The sequence below is a fragment of the Pseudorasbora parva genome, chromosome 14 (genome assembly GCF_024679245.1).
Source record: "Pseudorasbora parva isolate DD20220531a chromosome 14, ASM2467924v1, whole genome shotgun sequence".
NCBI classification, from domain to species: domain Eukaryota; kingdom Metazoa; phylum Chordata; class Actinopteri; order Cypriniformes; family Gobionidae; genus Pseudorasbora; species Pseudorasbora parva.
The window spans coordinates 23,767,861-23,788,025 of NC_090185.1; the positions used below are offsets into that span (position 1 = coordinate 23,767,861).

At 38.8% G+C, this 20,165-nt stretch overlaps 1 protein-coding gene across 1 annotated transcript; it reads left to right on the forward strand.

Moving 5' to 3' along the window:
* Positions 1–1,057: 1,057 nt before the first annotated feature.
* On the forward strand, positions 1,058–17,816 carry onecut3a (one cut homeobox 3a). The gene is made up of 2 exons (XM_067414831.1): positions 1,058–2,330; positions 15,024–17,816. The coding sequence occupies exons 1-2, from the start codon at positions 1,268–1,270 to the stop codon at positions 15,326–15,328; spliced, it is 1,368 nt and encodes a 455-aa protein (XP_067270932.1). The 5' UTR covers positions 1,058–1,267; the 3' UTR covers positions 15,329–17,816.
* Positions 17,817–20,165: the final 2,349 nt, after the last annotated feature.

Sequence of the window (20,165 nt, forward strand, 5' to 3'; positions counted from 1 at the left end):
AATGAATGATACATTTGCAGGTTTTCCATGCGCAATAGGTACACAACAGAAAAATACACATTTAACTTTGTCTAATGAAAGTGAGTATAATGGCCAAAAAGAATGAATATGAAGTAGGCCTATACGTATTATCCTTGCGTTTATTTGTTTGGCTCTCCTTTCTTTGTTTTAATGGTTTTGTTTCCCCGTTTTTTTAATCTTTTTTCCCCCTGTTTGTTCAAAGCATGACGTTAATTACATCACGTCAGTTTCTGCCACAATACAGCCTTATAAAACAGCAAATAGCCCTTTTGGTTGATAATTACATTTCTTCGAACTTTCAAGCAATTAACACAAATATGATATGATTAATCATGTGATCTCATGTCATTCAAAAGGAATTTGACTATCTTATCTAGGCTACTTGGGGTTTGGGAAACCCATTAATATTTAACCATTAAGATGTCGCGCACTGGCGCCAAGTTGAGCAACTTTATCAGGAGAAACAGATGAATCATGTCCATAAAGGAATCCCCAATAATTCACAACAACACTGGTGTCAAAAGTGTAAGGATGCACCACATATAACCTAAGTAAAAACACTCGATTTCAGTCTCATATTTTAAAACAGCTGAGGGACGAATTGTGAGAGAAGCGAATCATCTGCAACAGATAATATTGGTGATCAGCCCTAGTCCTAACTGTGTCAGTGTACAACCGTTAAAAGGCTTTTGCATCTTGAATAAGTTTAAAATATTGTGTAAATGTAAAGAAAATAATATGTAAAATAATAATAATGTTATTAAGAAAACACCTTTAGAAAACGCATACATCCTGATGGTGCTTCAAACAAACCAGAAACCAATAGACTGAAGATACTGAATAATGAAACATAAAAAATAACTAAAGATCCCTACATACAAGAAATAGCCTAGTTCTGGGTAGAAAATATATGTTTTTTGCTGAATCCAAGAATCACCGAAGAACCTTTATTTTGTGGGGTGCGCGCGCCCGTGCACACACATCTTAATATATTGCGCGGTCACGAGACAGACACTCTCACTCGGTCAGCTTCGACTGTCAGTAGTAAGACGCGCGCCACGGCGATAGATACAAGCGTTTAGACACCAGGCGTACTTACATGTGCGTGCTGAAATGCTGGATTGACTAACACTGAAGATCTCGGGGATCAATGGCGCGCGGCTTTGAGATCGTTTAAAATTTATTGGAAGGGAGAGTGTGAGAGAGAAAGGAAAGAGAGAGAGGGGGGAAACAGTGTCTTTCAACAATGGAACTTACAATGGAAAACATTGGGAATCTGCACGGCGTGTCACACTCCCATCAAACGGGGGACTTGATGAACTCTCCTCATGCGCGACAGTCGACGACCCATAGGAACTTGGTGTCATCGCACGGGAGGTCAGCGATGGTGTCCAGCATGGCCTCAATACTGGACGGGGCCGGGGAGTATCGCACGGACCATTCGCTGTCCGGTCCACTCCATCCAGCGATGACCATGTCGTGCGATTCGAGCATGAGTCTGAGCAGCACTTACACCACCCTGACGCCGCTGCAGCACCATTTGCCTCCCATATCCAACGTCTCAGAGAAATTTCACCATCACCCGCACCCTCACGCTCATCACCATCCCGCGCACCAGCGTCTCACCGCCGGGAATGTCAGCGGCAGCTTCACACTGATGCGGGATGACCGGGGCCTCGCGTCCATGAGCAACCTATACGGCCACTACTCCAAAGACTTGTCCGGGATGGGACAACCTTTATCGCCTCTTTCCAATGGCCTTGGGTCTTTGCACAACTCTCAACAGACTCTGGGCGCGTACGGTCCGAGTGCTCACCTGGGGAACGACAAGATGATCTCCACGGGAGGCTTCGAGTCCCACGCTGCGATGCTCGGCCGGGGCGAAGAGCACCTGGCGCGAGGTTTAGGCGGGCATGGAGCGGGCATCATGTCTTCTCTCAACGGCATCAACCACCACCACCACCACCACCATCACAGTCACTCGCATTCTCAGGCGAATGGGTCGGTGCTCTCGGAGCGGGACAGGCAAGCAGCGGGAGGCGGCGGACAGGGCAGTGGGTCAGGGCAGGTGGAGGAGATCAACACCAAGGAGGTGGCTCAGCGAATAACGGCGGAGTTAAAGAGGTACAGCATCCCACAGGCCATCTTTGCCCAGAGGATCTTGTGTCGCTCGCAAGGTACTCTCTCGGACCTCTTGCGGAATCCCAAACCCTGGAGTAAACTCAAGTCAGGTCGAGAGACGTTCAGACGGATGTGGAAGTGGCTGCAAGAACCAGAGTTCCAACGCATGTCAGCCCTTAGGCTTGCAGGTGAGTGAGGGTCACTGAAGTCTGCTCGTGCAAAAAACAAAAACAAAAAAAAAATTAAAAAGTCATACAAATTATTTTATCTCCTTGCATTAGGCCTATCTTAAATAATGTGATCAATACACTGTGCATGGACCTAAAATTATTTGTTCTAATATTTGTGCTTGATTTCTCACGGTTCATTTGAAGGTATCTATGCCTATCCAGAAATATAATAATAATAATAATAATAATAATAATAAATAATAATAATAATAATAATAAAAACAGACTAGGCTATATGAATAATACATTAAACAAAAGCAGTGAATCCTTAAAAAACTAGAACAAGTAGGCTATTTTACAAGCATCTAAAACTATTCCATTTAATATATTTGCTAATAACCTGAGCAAATATAGCTATACATAATTTAAAATTGTTAGAATGTGTTTAAGATTGGAGCAAGGAAATCAGTGTGTTTACATACGAGTACACCACTCCATCAGCGGCCTGTTGCAGGTGTTCAAGGCTTGTGAAAAGACCATTGCAGGTCAACATTGCAAGTAAAAAAATTGACTTTTTTAAAATAAAGATTTCTTCAAAACAATGTGGTTCCAATGACTTCAAGACATTAACAAGCATTAGTTTTGCACCAACATTGGTTCCTCCTCAGTTTAATTTCTTTTCATAAATTTTCATTTAGCTTCAAACTAAAACAGTGTGTACTACAAACTAAAACAAATTGGTAACCTTGACCTTTAAATGTGCCCACATAAAATGTAGAAAATTAAATAAAAACAAAAAACAAACAGTGTGTGTAGGCTACTGAACATACCTTTGATAACGGTTGGAATAGAGCCCGCTGACCCGTCAAAACCTATCGCCTCACGTCGTATTTCAGTTGTGGGTTCAATTAACCAGGATATAGTGGCATATTTTAGTTCCAGTCAATGCCCCGTTGAAAAGCACTTAATGGAATGTAAATTGTTCCTTTGCGCATTTAAAGTTGTTCTGGTAAATAAAGATTTAAACGCTATTCAATTGTCCTCTTAAGTGCCGTTGCTGTTAAAGCTAATTGGGCATTGAGATTTTTTTCTTCTTCCACACCCTATTAAAAAGGATTTACCATAGGAAGACGAACTTTGCTACAGGTAGTAACTTAGATATGGTAACTAATTGCCTGTCGGCTAAACTTAGCCTTTTTCTTCAGTTCCACTGGCCTTATACTTTAAAATGCGTCCACATTACAAACAATCCATGACACTTTAATAAATTACACGAACACTGTAAAGTCTGACCCTTAAAATACCATTTAATATATTATATATGTATATAAATATATTTATATAAATGATTTAGCCTGCTTAAAAGAGACTTTTAGTTCATTCACTGTGGTCTATTTTATTGTGCTATAACTTGCTGAAAAACTGTAAATTGACAAACCCCGTCATTCCTGGGATAATTAATACGTTTTATAAAATAAAGCACTTGCACGTTCCGGAACTATAGTAGGCTACATTTAGCTCAACGAGGAATTACTATGCTATGCAAATAACAAAGGCAAGTGCAATTTAAATGAGCCATTATGCTCAGCGCCCATGTAGAAGTTGGGGGGTTGTGTTTCAGAGTCTGGGAATACTCGTTCACTACATCAATCAATAAATTCAAATTACTATTCCAAATTCATCACAGTCACAAAAATCAATGTCGTGGCACTGCTTGGCTAATGTGAAAATGCCCGTGTCTGGATCATTTGGTATTGTTCTTCTGGGGCGCTGAAGCGTTTTCTTTTCTTTTTTGACAGTATGGATTCGTGATAGAAAACAAACAATAATAATATTTTAATATATGTAATAAAAACGAAAAATATAAGCAGCATATATAGCCTAAGGCAAATCAGATATGGTAGCGCTTAATTCTGACAGAAAAAGTGCAAACCTCAAATAATACGCAATGCGCAATGGTTAAAGATTGCATTAACGATGAAAAACTATTCGTCTCAGCATCTGTGCCGTATTCCACACTCCATCTCAATGTATTTGGCCCAATCAATACAGCGATCAATAAAGATAGCCAGTACATCTATCAATTATACCGGCTCAGCACTCTCTCCCACTGGACTCTGGATTTACCTACTGTTTCGTTAGAAGGAAGGATGTAGATTTGACTGTGTATCATATGCAGTCTCTAGTCATATGAGTGCACGGAGGAAAGAATAAAACAATATTGAAGTTAATCTTTATTTATACGCGATGCATCACGACGAGTTGTTTTTTTTTTGGGGGGGGGGGGGGGGCGCTTCCTATATATTTAAACCAAATGTGATTTAATACATCTTAACAAATCTCTTGCTAATATGAGAATTATAGGCTACCCACCACCGTGCCCATCTTTTTATTTATTCATTTCACTTGACCTCTGTTAAACTATAGCGTAGGCTAATCAATCAATTTAGGATTAATAGCCTAGCCTACTTTATATATTTTATATATTATATATTTATACTGGAGGCGAGACTGGAAGTCATTTGATGAGGAGGAGGAGGATGATGTTGAGTGAAAAGCAAACACTCCACTTAAAAAGTGTGTGTGTGTGCTTATATAGCACACACACACACACACACACACACACACACACACACACACACACACACACACACACACACACACACACACACACACATTTGTTATATTATATATATATATATATATATATATATATATATATATATATATATATATATATATATATATATATATATAAGCACACACACACACTTTTTAAGTAGAGTGTTTGCTTTTCACTCAACATCATCATCCTCCTCCTCATCAAATGACTTCCAGTCTCGCCTCCAGTTCCCAGCCCACGAGGATGGACGCAATTGATTTAGGATTAGCGAATCGAGGCATTTTCAGGGGAGACGGGTTTTGGCAGGCCAAGAAAATGATCGATGCTGACCTTAATAATTTATAGAGCTAGAAGTGAAAAATGAAGAAACGGTCACCTGTTTGGTAAACAAATGCATGGAATACGTTTTTAAATGATTATTCAAAGGTAGGCTATTCGAAGATAGCCTAATCGTTTACCTCTCAAATTCCATGACCGTTCACGATTTGTCCTATAGCCTATGTGACTTAAAACAGTCTTGCGTCATAGGTAGGGTCTATTGCTATAACAAGCAGTGCATTTGTATTGATTTCAGTTTTGCTCTTTCAATAGCTTAAGCTAAACTAAATTGGAGAAAATTCACTTTCGTCCCCTCCCCCTTGGCCTACTATATTAGCGTGTTTCTGAATTGTGCAGATTATGTAATAACTTTCATGGATTCAAATGTATCATGTCTAATGTCCTGTTGAGGTAGGCTACTCAATTAGTTTTCTAATACGAGCTAAATGTCAACATAAAGACGTAAAACCTAAATCTTAAACACTAACGTTTTTAGCGATAGGTAGGCTAATCAACCTGATATCAGAAAATAAAAGGATAAATAATGGCCTACTGTAAATATCAGAAAATAAAAGGATAAATAATGACACTAGGACTGCCCACTGCTGGTTTGAAGTTGTAGCCATACTGGATTACGTTGAGCTCGAGTAGCGAACTCACTGTTGCTATGGTAACCTCCGTACGCGAATTCTATTTCAATTTTGTGTATTTCGCCTTATTTTAATACTTTTTTGGGGGTTACGCGTTTCAAACATTTACGCTATTCGTACTTCAATATGAAATAATAGACTACATACATAAGTTTGTTTTTTCTATTTAGATACAACGTGAATATGCGCGTGATTTGTCCACATATTATTCTGCTTTGCACCGTGATATTACAATACAACCTGTTTTTTTTTCTGTAATGGCCAATATGTCAGACAACCTATGCTTTCTTATGTAGGAGCGTAAAATATACATACAAAGTAAATTTTACGCTCTTACATAAAAAAACAGCTCCTTACACCTGTTCTGTAAAATAACTGAGGGAGTTACAGATGCGCCACCATAGGCTAACAGTGTTGCTCTATAATGCGTGCAGTACTGTCTCCGCGAGCTTAGATTTTCATGATCAATCTCTGTGCTCGCCCGCCAAAATGGATCGATAGGAGAGAGTGACCTTTAAATCAAATTGCTAAGAGACCGTGCCGCCTAGGAGGAGAGCATCAAAGGGTTAAATTGCATTGCGTCACCACTAAATTTTACCAAGGGGGGATTTCATAATTTTATCATAGCTGATATTACAGAACAACGCCTCCAAATCGTTTGAGTCACGGCACAAAGCACTTGGGCATGTAAGTAAATATACTTCCCTTTCTGCATTTTCTGAAGCACTGACCTGAAACCTAGTTCGGCTGTATGCACAAATGCACTTTTCCTACTTTTTATATTTTTTATTAAATTATTAATTTAGCATAATTTTGTAAATATATTTGTATATATTAATTGTATTGTGAGTGATACAATAAATTTGCATTCACAATTTGCATAGGCTAATTGCTAATGTAAAATATAGGCTATAAGAATTTAATTCCAATGGGTATTTGACGCTTAATTTTTTTAAAATTATTAATATTTAAGTGCATTTTACATACAATGGATGAACAGCTTTTTATTAGCAAAACAAAATGTAAACATTCACACTAGCCAGTGTGGTCAGATTCAAAACCACATGTACCCTCCAGAGGCTGAGAGACTGGGGCCATTTAACAGAGCAGTGACTCTAATGGTGTGCGTTTACATCATTTACAGACACATTGAGCCCACAACCTGCTAAATTAGTCAATCAAACCATCTTGTAAAGCGCTGTGTGTGAAACCCAGAGCCCAACAATGTTAAGTGCTTCCAACGCTGTAGAGAGCTTTAGTTTGTCAACATTTTGAAAAATTCAGTGAAGTTACAGTCAAATAAAGAAAAAGAGGACCATCTTCAATAATATTTTTGATGTGCATGTTTCTTTGGTGATTAAAAGATTATGTTCCTGACGTTATGTCGCTTTTCCAGATCAGATCACCATTGCAGTACAAAGAAAAAAGCTAGAAAATGTTATTCTAGCATCAGGCTATAAAACTCTTTTTTTTGTTTTTGACAGAAATCTCTTTATAAAGAGAGTGCAGTTGTACGTGTTCAATGACAGCTTGAGCCCACACAAGAAATGAAAGCTATTGATTAATCCTGTGGTATTTTCAGAGGTTTTAAATGTTCTTTCGAGACTTTGTGCAGGGTGTTTGGTCCCTCAACCCTTCAGACCTCTTAAACTCACTTCGCTGTAATTGTAGGTCAAGCAGTCTTTACAACCAAACACGTTCCAGTGTGTCAATAGAACGGATGTTTGAGTTAAAGAACAGTTTTATTAGACTGTTCAATTATTGATCTCACCACAATAGTCATGCGTTATGATGGCGTCAGCATTAATAAGCAATGCTCATTTCTGAAAAGAAATGCAGTACCTTAAACCACAGGTTTGGCCCTTTACCTCGCCCACGACCCTCCTACATGTCTAACTCAGCAGAATCGCCCCCTGTCAAAACATCGACCTTTGAGACGATTAGCACCAAGTCTCACTGATAAAAACGGCAGACATCCAATAAGTCAAATAAGAGAACAAGATAAAATCAATCCATGATAAGTCCTAAAGGGATGGTAACCTACCAGTGAGTTGTTTAAAGGGTGAGAGACTTTTAAAAGTCATGTGCTTGTTTAGTCAGACCACCTGATAGAGAGAGCAACTGGAAAAAGGTGTAACCTAATTAGTAATGTTTTACAACAAGCCTCACTCACAGCATACTAACCCCACATATCAGCTGTTTACATTAGTCCAAACCCAGGCCCCCAACAGATTATCCATTATGAATTCTGATTTCCACTCACTGGTGTTAAATATATTTACACAGCACATAGGCATACTCATGCAAAACACATCCCTGCTTATCTACAGCGGAATTGTTGCTGATGATAAGAATTCATGTTCATACAAGGGCAATTTCATGACACACTGACTTTTTAAACACCGTTGGATAGGCCTCTATGGGAGCCACTCCGCTCCCAATTTCAGCTCAGCCGCACTCTATGCATCGATTCTAGGCAGACTGGTCGGCTGAGCGGCGCGGCCAGTCATCGATCCCTGCACTCCCTCAGTCCTCCCACTTGAAATCCAAGAGAGCACGCACACACCTCCAGCTTTCAAACGACACCATTTATTTATTTATTTAGACATTGTGAAGTCAAGAACCCTTGGACTGAATCCCTGGAGTTTGGTTATTATAGTTTCAATTAGCTGATCATGATGAAACCAAGTTTAACCGTCAAAGACAAGAACCTGCCATGGGTCTATGTAGCTATGTAGTCCTATATACTGCCTTTGAGTAGTCAAAGTTCGCCCCATACATTTCACTGTACCTTCAAAGGCACACACTGTATTCTGCAATAATATGAATAATTTATCAACAATTCACATCATAAGCTTTGAAAATCTAAACCATCTGAAACACTGAACATAGACTGCTGGTTTAGTCAATATATACTGCTACAGTTTATAAAGCTTATGTGCCAGAGAAACAAGCGTGCAGCCTTTTTGTGTTTAAACTTCCGTTTTGTCGGTAGCTCTGTATTTTTCTATGCATCACTGTTGAAGAGTAGGCCTATCCTAATTGGCTGGTTAAGTGGACTTACTTATTGTAGAGTTAACAAACGTTATCATGAGCATTGTAATGTTTAAAGCTGATGTCAAAAACAAAAAAGAGAAAACTGGGAAGATTTTAAGACGAGAAGTTCATTCATGAATCTGTAAGATATTACCTTTTTGCTATGGAAATACAAACCGGAAGACAAAACACAACGAGTGCTGAAAAGGGGCGGAGCTATAGTCTTGTTTAGATGCCATATTAGATGGATCGTGCTGCCTTTCTGCTAGTGAGTTTAAGGCAGTGTTTTGATTTTATGTAGGTCCTTCGCGCTGCATTGAGAATTGCCATAACTCACATCATCGTTCAGGGGGAAAACTGGACAATGTAACACTTTATTCATCTTTTACATCTAAAACAGGTTGAGGTGACGAGAAGACGCCGGATAGCAAATCAATTAAAGGGTTAGTTCACTGTTTACTCACCCTCATGTCATTTCAAACACGTAAGACATTCATCTTCGGAACACAAATTAAAATAGTTTTGATGAAATCCGAGAGCTCTCTGAACCAGCCATACACAACGTCCTCACTTGGAAGCGCTGCACTGTATTTACTATGTCAACAGCGTAGGAGAAGTTATTAAATAAAGTTGTTTTATTTTATTTTTATTGTCTTTTACGCACACAAAAAGTATTCTCATCGTTTCATAAAAATAAGGATGAACCACTGGAGTCACATGGACTTAATTAACGATATCTTTGCTACCTTTCTGGGCCTTGAAAGTTGCAATGACATTGCTGCAGATGGCTGGTTCAGAGAGCTCTCGGATTTCGTCAAAATATCTTAATTTGTGTTCCGAAGATGAACGAAAATCTTACAGGTTTGAAATGTCAGTAATGTCAGATTTAAACCTCCGCTTAATCACTCAATAAAATAATCACATAGCAGTGTTTGAAAGTTTTGTATTTTTTTGGTTTGGTTTGGTGTAACATTACCTTTGCGAGCATGACTCGCATTTTGTTGGCTTGTAAATTAGCAGAACTTGCACAGAGCCACAACAAAACTGATTGCAAGCTTCAAGGGATTGGATTTTGGCTGTCTTGTGTTAAAACATATATTTAAAAACAGCATGTTTTTATTTTGACATTTCTATCATGTGACGGCTAAAGCAGCAGGAGAGGCTGCTCACCACAGAATCATGGGTGGTGGAGTGGGAAGTCCAGCTCCCCCTCTCTAGATGTAATTTGGGCATAATTGGTGGAGCTAGAAGGTCCAACCACACTCTGACCTTACTCATAACTCTATCCCTCCAACTATAAGATCCGTAGAGGTAAAGCTGGATATCATTTGGCTCTGCATTAAGCACCACATGTTAACCAGATACACTGTGTATAAAATGTTACAAAACTACTGTGAAAACATACAATTATTATGTAATGCAATAAAAGGTGCAGGTATCGGTATCAATAGCAGAGGGCAAACCCTTTTGCATCTTCTTGGTCTAGGTCTAGGATATGGAAGCACTGCCCCAGAATGCAACGCAGTGTGATGTATAGCTTCATTTTTATGCCCCATGGCGCTTTGCTCGAATTATGGGAGTAACTTCCATTAAACTGTAAACAATCAGCGAAAATCTGTGTACATGAGATGACATTCTACTCACCCTTCAACCATCGAACATTAAAATTACATTTAAAAGTGTAAAAGCTTTAACAAATTACTGCAGACCATGAATAACCCCTTATTAGCTCCACAGCAATAAATATCACTATAGTTAATAGGCCTTTATCTGTATCTTTATCTTTAAGGGGATTAAGTGAAAAGGCTATTACATTTACATTTGTGTGAAAACAAACCTGGAAAGAGACATAAGGATTTTGGGAGAAAAACAAGAGATTTTTAGTGGATCCCAGTAAATTATTATTGGGATACCCTATTGTAAATTAAAACGGGTGAGCAGACCACAAATATGCAGTAGGCCTATATGTTGTCTTTTTCATATGGTTACATCAAAATACAAAGGAAAAAAATCTAATAATCAGGAGGAAAAGAATGATGCGACTGATAAGAGCTATAGATATTCTTGTCAAACCATGTCAAATATAAATTCTAAGCATATTGTTATTCTCTTTAAGTCTGAGCACGAGAACATGAAGGACATTTTACAGTTCATTCAGTCAAACTGACAAGGATTATTTGTAGAGCAACCTTTTAATTTAAATGATTATTTTTAAGTGTAACTTCCCCACACCGGAAGAGACTCCCATATTCGAAAACTCGTCAGGAAAAATGTGAATACCTTTCAATCAAGTTTCAAAAAAGAAGAAGAGTAAAAAGTTCACTACACAGGTTGCCATAGCAACAGAACGCTAATCGGATGCTTTCATTCTCAAGTTTCTGTCATGATAACGTTTTATATTTACATAAGCACAAATGAACATAGCATGTTTTGTTTTAAATAGCCTATATAAATATTAAAATCAGTTTACCGGAACTTCCAAAGAGTGCGCCCAGAAAATTTGATTTGCTATCATGTCACGGCTTCAATAATTAAACAACTTTAACAGGTTGAGCTGTTATTTCAAATTACCTGAATATTAGCATACTGATCTTTCCTTATTGCATTACACTAAATTTAGTCGAGTATTTAAATTGAGCCTTGAGCACAATCTTGTTTACAAGAAGACCTTACCAATTAACACAAAACTAGCAGACAAAAAAGAAGAAAAGAAACGGAAGCATAGGCTAGGCTACTCAATTTTCTAATTCTAATCTTCCATAACTGTGGTCTAAATTACCCCCCTCAAAATTCAGATAAGCCTATTTTAGACTGACTGTGCAGTCTATATAAAAGTTTTCAAAGTCTTTTTGGGCTATACAGGCACACAAAAGATAAAAGAAAGATTAAGAATGGTTAATATAAGTAGGCCTACTCTCATTACAAAACGCAATCGAATAGCTTGCCTCATTTATTAAAAAAATAAACAGGCAACGTTTGCGGTGAATACGGAGTAATTTAAAGACGTAGGACTAGGCCTTCCCGCGATTGGCTAATGTCCCACATCGAGACTAATTAACACTATCATAGGCCATACATAAATGGACGCTTGCAGCTGTGGTTTCTTTAGTCATTATTCTGAATCATACTGCAGTGTGTCCTCGTTTGTCATTCCCTACACTACACAGCACGCAGTGCTATTAAATTGGTATTATTTCGAATTTAGACTCAGCTCCCCATTGGCACAAGGCAGGCATATCGTAGTTTCTGGATCATTACCAGAACAATTTTCATGGAACTCTAATTAATTAAATGAAATGAATTCCAAAAACGAATTATTCACGGATTTATCGATCGGTATTGAACACCACAGGCCTACCCCGCTATCATTGGTGTGTTGCAAGGCATACAAGTGAGAAAGTGCTAGAACACAGTCGTGGAAATGTGTAGGCTACATGAACATCTTACGGGCCATTTCACGAAAAGGGCGCTTTTCATGAAAAATAAAATAAAATAATGCATAGGCTAGTCAACTAATCTTATTGTAGCCTAGAGTTAACTAAGGTTATACTGCATTATATATATATATATATATATATATATATATATATATATATATATATATATATATATATATATATATATATATATATATACACACACACACACACACACACACACACACACACACACACACACACACACACACATGCTTACATATAAACAAACATGTCAACCTTTTTCCGCAACATATTTTCACATTTAACTTGATGGCACAACGACAACTTTGTAGCCTCTAGGACAGAATTAACAATCAAACTTCACCCATTTTTTGTGAAACGGCCGTTTCACTTATGCTGTGCCTCCAAGAAGTATCATGTGAAAACCCTTTTCATGTTTTGTAATGCGAAATTAACTAAAATAACTACTGTAAAAATTAAGTTTACAATTATAGGCTATATTCATAAGGAACAAGGTTGCTGGTCTTGGTCATAAATGCACCAACTGAAAGAAAGAAAGAAAGAAAGAAAGAAAGAAAGAAAGAAAGAAAGAAAGAAAGAAAGAAAGAAAGAAAGAAAGAAAGAAAGAAAGAAAGAAAGAAAGAAAGAAAGAAAGAAAGAAAGAAAGAAAGAAAGAAAGAAAACTACAGTGTGGTTTTGTTTAGAATTTGTAAAATTTATCAAACGGGCTAAGCGAGAGTGTCAAAAATCCCCTCCGAATGCTTCAGTTCACTCTTTGTCACTCATGCTTATTTTTTCTGTACAATATATTTGTGGTTCTGTCCCACACTCTGCTCACTGTAGCTCTAAAGTCTGCAGCTATCGATTTTTTTCCTTTTCTACGCCGCGCTTGGTTCAGTAATCAGGGCCCCCTTCCCAACCGATCGATCAATATTGATTGCAAAATCTTACGCCTGTAAACCGTTTACACCAGGGAATAGCAGCAGCGACACCTGCTGGTTGACTCGGGTTATAACACCAAACACAGCCTTCTAGGTTTGTATATTAAACGTGTGGTGTTGAAGAACTGAGAACCACTGTCAAAAGGCAAATGACTTTCAAAAAGAAAAGGCTCCAGTAAATCTTGCTGAAAGGTCGTCTACGTCAGTCAGATACGCTGAGGTCTGCTTTTGCGGGCGTAGTTATTTTAGTCGAGCACCACAGACGACTAATAACATTTTAAAAGGCTTTAAAGCTTCATCATTCACTTTAGACTCGGCGCTTCGAGACACCTTTATGCGATAGGAGTAATGTTATGCGAAAACAAATATTATAGGCACGTTAGAACGGTCAACATTTAAACGGTACACTTCCAAGTGTACAATGCATTTAATGGCGTGCGAGTGCGCGAGCGCATGTAAACGCAGAGTGGCTGATATAGAATCTGAATATGATGGATGCGGTCCAGGCAGTTAGACGCCGGTAGTAAACAGATTTGACTGCGAGAGGTGACGTGATCAATGGGCCTCAGCTCAGTGTAATTAGATACATGGCACCACAGTTTGGCTCCAGTCACTTCACAAACGCACACAGATAAAATCCGAGTAAGACGCAAAGAGCTGCTGCTTTTTACAGGTGACGGAGGTATGAACTGAATGATCCATTCACAAATAACGCTGAGAGAAGTAAAAGGTCTGTGAGTGCATTTGAAAACAAAATATTAGGTTTAATATATTTTACACGCTTTTCATTTTACATTTACGCCTCTTTACTATGTAATTAAATGTGACATATCATTGCCATTAGGTATGTTAAGTCAAAACTGCTAGTTATCTTTTCATTTAATAAAATGTGTATTAGCAAGCTGTAAAGGAACTAAAACATTTCTTGGCGTACTCATGTTTCCTAACACTTTGGTGCAACACTCATAGTGTTTACTGCCCTCAAGTAGGCAGCCAGAATCTCTCTCTGTGCGTTGCCAGGACAGAAACATACAGGGAGGTGCGAGTTAAAGGCAGTTTGAAAATACCCTGCCTCTCTTAGGTCTGTGCCCTCCAGTGGCCTCTGTTTGAAGTCGCAGACTACAGACCTGCTGGAGGGGCGTTCAGACCGAAGTCTCTGTGGACGACCCCACCTCCAAAAACAGACACATACACACTAAAATAGGATGAGTCAATATCCCCCATGCGTCTTTCTTTTTGTTTTTTAATTTCGTCTTTCTTTCTTTCTTTCTTTCTTTCTTTCTTTCTTTCTTTCTTTCTTTCTTTCTTTCTTTCTTTCTTTCACACAAAGACCCTTACTTTTGTATACCAGTCACTCGCTCTCCTACTGTGAGTCCAAACTGCATTAATATTGAATCAAACAGCAGTGTCTCCAACGACCAGGCTGAGGTGCTCACCGCTGGCCTGCTCTGTCTGCTCTCTTTAAAGGGATGATTTTTGACCTCCGGGGAGATAGAATGGATTTGTCTTAAATCACTATTAATCCACAGCCAAACAGGAGAGTCTGAAAATTTCGACTCCCTGCAAAGCCGTTCATCTGTGGAATTTGCTCTGAAATAGGGCATTTCCGTATGTAGAGCAAACATGAGGCTAATGAATAATTTTTTTCTTTGTCTACTTACCTTATCCTGAACTTTTCTTATTCACCCCCCTGATCCCCACAGCCTGCAAGCGCAAAGAACAAGAGCAGCACAAGGAACGCAATATGGCACCCAAGAAGCAACGCTTGGTCTTCACCGATCTGCAGCGGCGCACGCTCATCGCCATTTTCAAGGAGAACAAGCGGCCCTCGAAGGAAATGCAGATGACCATCTCGCAGCAGCTGGGCCTGGAACTCAGCACTGTCAGCAACTTCTTCATGAACGCGCGTCGCCGCTGCGTCGATCGCTGGCATGAAGAACACCATCACGGCCATGTAGCCAGCCCCGGACAGCCGGGCACCTCCGCCACCACCTTCTCCAAGGCTTAAATCTAAACCCCTTTCCCCCTGGGCGGCTAAGACTGGATTTTCATTCCAACCTCACATAGTCACCCGTTGCGTGCCAATCAATCCCACTGCTGCCAAAAAAAATGGCGACGTTTCACATAAATGCAACCTTTTACTTCTTCAGGACTGTTATAAAATCAAGCCAAACATCTGCAAATGGAAAAGCACCACATCATATTCAAATAAATCACAAAAAAGTGAGCGGAAGTGATCTGTTAGTGCAGTAGAGGACAAACGAGCACTTTCAAAGCTCACAGCACAGACGGCTTGTTACTCAAGCGAGGTTGTCAAAGAAAGCCACCACCTGCATCATCACTCTCTGGCCCACGGCGGCACAATTCCCTAATGGCCAGTTGTTTCTCTGAGGCTCTCAGATCATATGCTAAGCTAATGAATTGAGAGACTAATCGATACAGACAGAAAAGCGAAGGACGCCGACCTCTACTGAAGGTGAAATGGAACAAGCTCTTGCTACAAGGACTCGCGCGTCCACCCAGCACGGCTCTCCATACGGTTTATTTTGCACAGATGAAAATGGAGGGCTGCCTGAGCTGCGACGTTTCACTGCACTTGTGGTTAAAAGCATGTTCACATACTCAAACTCAAACTGTCAAATCAGTTGAGAACTGTCATCAAGTCTGGAGACAAAACACTGGACCATTTTCAGCAATGGTGCACCCTTTCTGATCTCAAAAAACTGCGACCTATGACATTTCAACTATGAATAGAATATTTTTCATTCTGTATAGATACACGATAGGCCAAAGGTCAAGACAAGTACAGCCAAACACAACGAGAGGCACATTTTAAACGCGTATGGAAATATTTGTTACAAAATGGTACATTCACACACAACTGAAATCTTACTGACAAATCAAACGTTATGTTTATCCTGCAAAGTGGACAAGGGGTAAACACTGTCCAAAAGTTACATAAAATCTAGTGCCAATAATGTTTGCCTTAATATAAAAGTTCACATATACCCTCAGCCAGAGTCCACACCCAAGCCGGCATTATGTGCCATAGCAACCAACAATCATCTTTTAAAAAGAATCAGAGTCTTTTTTAAAAACAAAAAAAATCTGAAAATAATTAATCATTCAGTACATCTGGTCTGTGATATAACCAACTGAGAAGGTGGAAATAGCTTTACAGCAATTCAACAGAAACTTCTTAAACCCCTAATCCCCTTTTTTCTCTTTATCTGTCTCCCATTTACTTTCTCTTCATAATATAAAAGCGGGTAATTGGTACAAAATATTTCTATTTCTTATCAAACTTGTGATCCATGCATACGTAAGGCATCGGTCATTTGGAAAAAGAAAAAAAAAGAAAAAGAAAAAAAGACTTTCTAAAAGAATAACCAAACTTGGGAGGACTGCAGCTGGACATCTCTGCATTGCATGTGAACTACCACAGGTCACAACGGAAGGAACTTTCACTGACCATGAAAGAGACACTGCTCTCTCTCTGCTCTGTTGAAGAGTAAACAAAACAAAACGAGAATTCCACCCGAAATTCCTCCGTAAAACCCTGCCAAAATGGGTGCGAAACAAGGGCACAACCTTACCTCCGTGGGGAGATGTTTAAAATCGAAGAGGAGTTTTTTTTAGTGTCTTTGAATGCAACAGTAGCATTTCTGGAAATGTTGCAGGACTTGCTGAACAGATAAATGTCGGCACTGATAATGCAAAAATGCTCTGAGCATTGGAGCTATAAGCAGGCCCGGATGGAATTTGCGTAACTATGGTGGAAAAATCAGTGGAATTCTGCAGAATTAATTTAAACATGGTGCAATGTGTAGCTAAAAGCATAATCAAATTAGCCAGAATATTTAATAAACAAATAATCAAGGAATGGCAAAATTTTGTGCATGACTGGCATTCAAATTCTATGGAAAACTGCAGAAATCTTTCCACGGAATTATGTATGCCGATTCCATGTGGGCCTGGTTATGAGCATTAAGAGAGAGCAGATTTGTGCTACACAAATCAGCGGGCATCTATATGTACATTAGCTGATAAAACTGACCTTTTGTTTGTAGTGAGAACCAGTGTGGCTACCTCACTGAGCTGGGTGGTTTGTGAAACAGCCACTGATACCAAAGATTCTTTGACCTGCCAATCCTGTGCTGCCAAAGGGAGGAATACACACAAATACCAAAACCCCAATAGCATTACCAAAGCTGTTACAGGTGCAAACAAACAGAAAAAAAATTGAGTTTCACACATAAGATACATAATATACATATTCTTACAGTGCAGTCAGACTGCATAGCACCACACTGAGGGATGCGGCTGCTATGCAGATTGAGTTGAGTGCCTTTTTCCTTCAACAACGGGTGGGACTGCTCTGGAACACGCACACATACACACAGAAGCATACGCGCACACACCTTAGGGTCAGTTCACACACACAACGCGTTTTTAAAAGTTATTTTTCGCTGTTTTTTACTTTGTTTTTATGTGTAAACCTACCGTCGATCCACGTTTTCGCGGCCTTTCAGTCTCTCGCGCCGCCGTGATTTAAAGGCGCCAAGTCGAGTTGAAAAAAAAATTAAAACTCGTTTCCAAAAGCGTTTTAAGAATACTTTTTGTAGGCCTACTTATTGTGTGAACAGCACCTTGCACAATTACTCGAACATTTAAATGTACACTACTTGGGCATACACAGAGTTTGACATACACTGGTGTTTAAGCACTTTAATAATGCCAAATGTATTTATTTAATTTATAATTTAATTTAATTTATCATTATTTGGGTTAAAAGCCCTGTGAAAATGCCCAGCTTTCTTTTACATTATTCTTGTAATTTGCACTGTCAGATATTCGCAAAATATATGTAAATGTTAGCATTGTATTTCTGATGTCATAGGCTACACAATGATTTCACTCAAAATGCCTCAGTAGGCTACTGTACCCACATGTGGCCTATTTTCATAAGCACTAATTTAAATCATAAACATACATCATAAACTTCTAACATAGTCTACCATACTGGACTTTAACATAGTTTGCTAAAATTAACATTTTACATTGATTTAGGTTTGTTTCTGACAGTTTGGTTATCAAAGATTTAAAAAGCTGTAAGTGATTCAGGAGATGAGGCCATTTTAGAAGACACATTAAACCATTTCCCTCTTATATTTCTCCCATTGGAAACCACATGGACTTGGCAGGAAGGTGTTGACAATTGATTCTGAAATACCTCAAATGTTTTGTGTAAAGTTTATGTAATTTAGATTAAACTAATGCTAATTACAATGAGTACACTAACACTGCTAAGACTAATAATAGTTAGTTTTTGAACTTGTGACTTGAAGCTTTATACTGTTAAATTGTGTTTTTGTTGGTGTTGTTGTTTGGTTCACTCATTTGCCAATTTCTTGTTTATTATTATTATTATTATTTTGATCGATGATGGTACATAATTCTTTATAAAAGAAAGACATTTGAATGTTTATAATGAAAGACATGACGCAAAAGGAAAAGGATTTGAGTGTGAAAGAAAAAAAACAGAAACATTGAAAGATGACAGAAAAGAGCAAAATCACAGTACGCTGAATTTCCAATATATGCATCGTTTTTTTCTAATGATTTCAGTTTCAAACTTTAACTGTTAATTTATTTTTATTTAAAGCTAACTTGATTGTGTTAAGTGCTCCTAGCATTAATTTAAAAGATAATGAAAAAAAAAAACTCCTCCCATTTAAAGAGGTGGGGACACTTTTTTTTCTGCATGACTATTGTATACTGTATAGAGTAAAGCTGGATCAACCTGGACTTTGGTGGGAACAACTAGGACGAATAGACCCCGGGGAGGTTGGAGATGGGTGGGAAGGGTGGTAAAGGTGTTGGAGGGGTCTTTGTTTTTGTAGAGTTTTCTGTCACTGTTGTTTTTCACTGGTTGTGTGCATGTATTGTTGCAGCCCTCTCTGCCCTCCTTGTATTTCTTTTAATGTATATAACTCTTTAGTGGGGCATGACCGTTTATCCTGGGCAACTGAACTTGGTCATGGACCTAATGTACACACGTCTCCTTTTCTTAAATGTAATCTTGTGTGCATATGTTTACATGTGGCGTGTTTCTCGATTTGGGTTGCACACCATTTCATGCAAAACTGGAATGCTACCAGCCAGGTTTTTTTTTTTTTGCAACAGACCCCTCCAACCAGAAATGGTCTCTCATCGACTGTAAAACAGCATCACGTACATCATGTTTCTCTCCGGGTCTGTCTGCAGATCCAACCCCCCAGTCACACTGTGCTCTTCCTCTTCTGTTACCTGTCAATCAATCAGAACCAAGTGTCTTTGTGATGGTAGAAGACAATCAGTTTCAAAACAAGGAGAAAAAAATGGTAGAGAGAAGACAGGCTGAGAGGAGGAGGAGGAGGAGAAGAGGAGAAAGGAAGGAGGAAAGAGGCTCACTTGTCACAAGTAGGTGACTACTGCCCTATTTAGCTTGCTGTGTTGCTTATGATGTGCAATATTAGCTAACTTTGCAACAGCTCTTCCCTGTAGATTTATATAGTAAAGCATAGGAAACATGTTTTTAAGAGATAGCTTTAACTTCCACACGAAAATGGACAATAAATATAAGTTGTGCTAATTGTGATGCTAACACTAACATTCACTTTAGCATCTAGCTACATTTTTATCTCACCTAACTACTCCCACATTGTTGGACCAATTGAAAAGACCAAGCACAGTCAAGTGCTAACGTTTGTGCTAACAATGCTCTCAAATAATCACAAGTCAGTCAATAAAGAGCAGCTGAGGCTGGTTATCTTTGCACTAAGAACTATGCAAAAATACAACAA

What these genes read in the sequence shown, in the direction of transcription:
- onecut3a (XM_067414831.1), top strand. Translation starts at nt 1,268, where the DNA reads ATGGAACTTACAATGGAAAACATTGGGAATCTGCACGGCGTGTCACAC. An exon ending in GTCAGCCCTTAGGCTTGCAG is followed by an intron (nt 2,331 to 15,023) that starts GTGAGTGAGGGT and finishes TGATCCCCACAG; the next exon opens with CCTGCAAGCGCAAAGAACAA.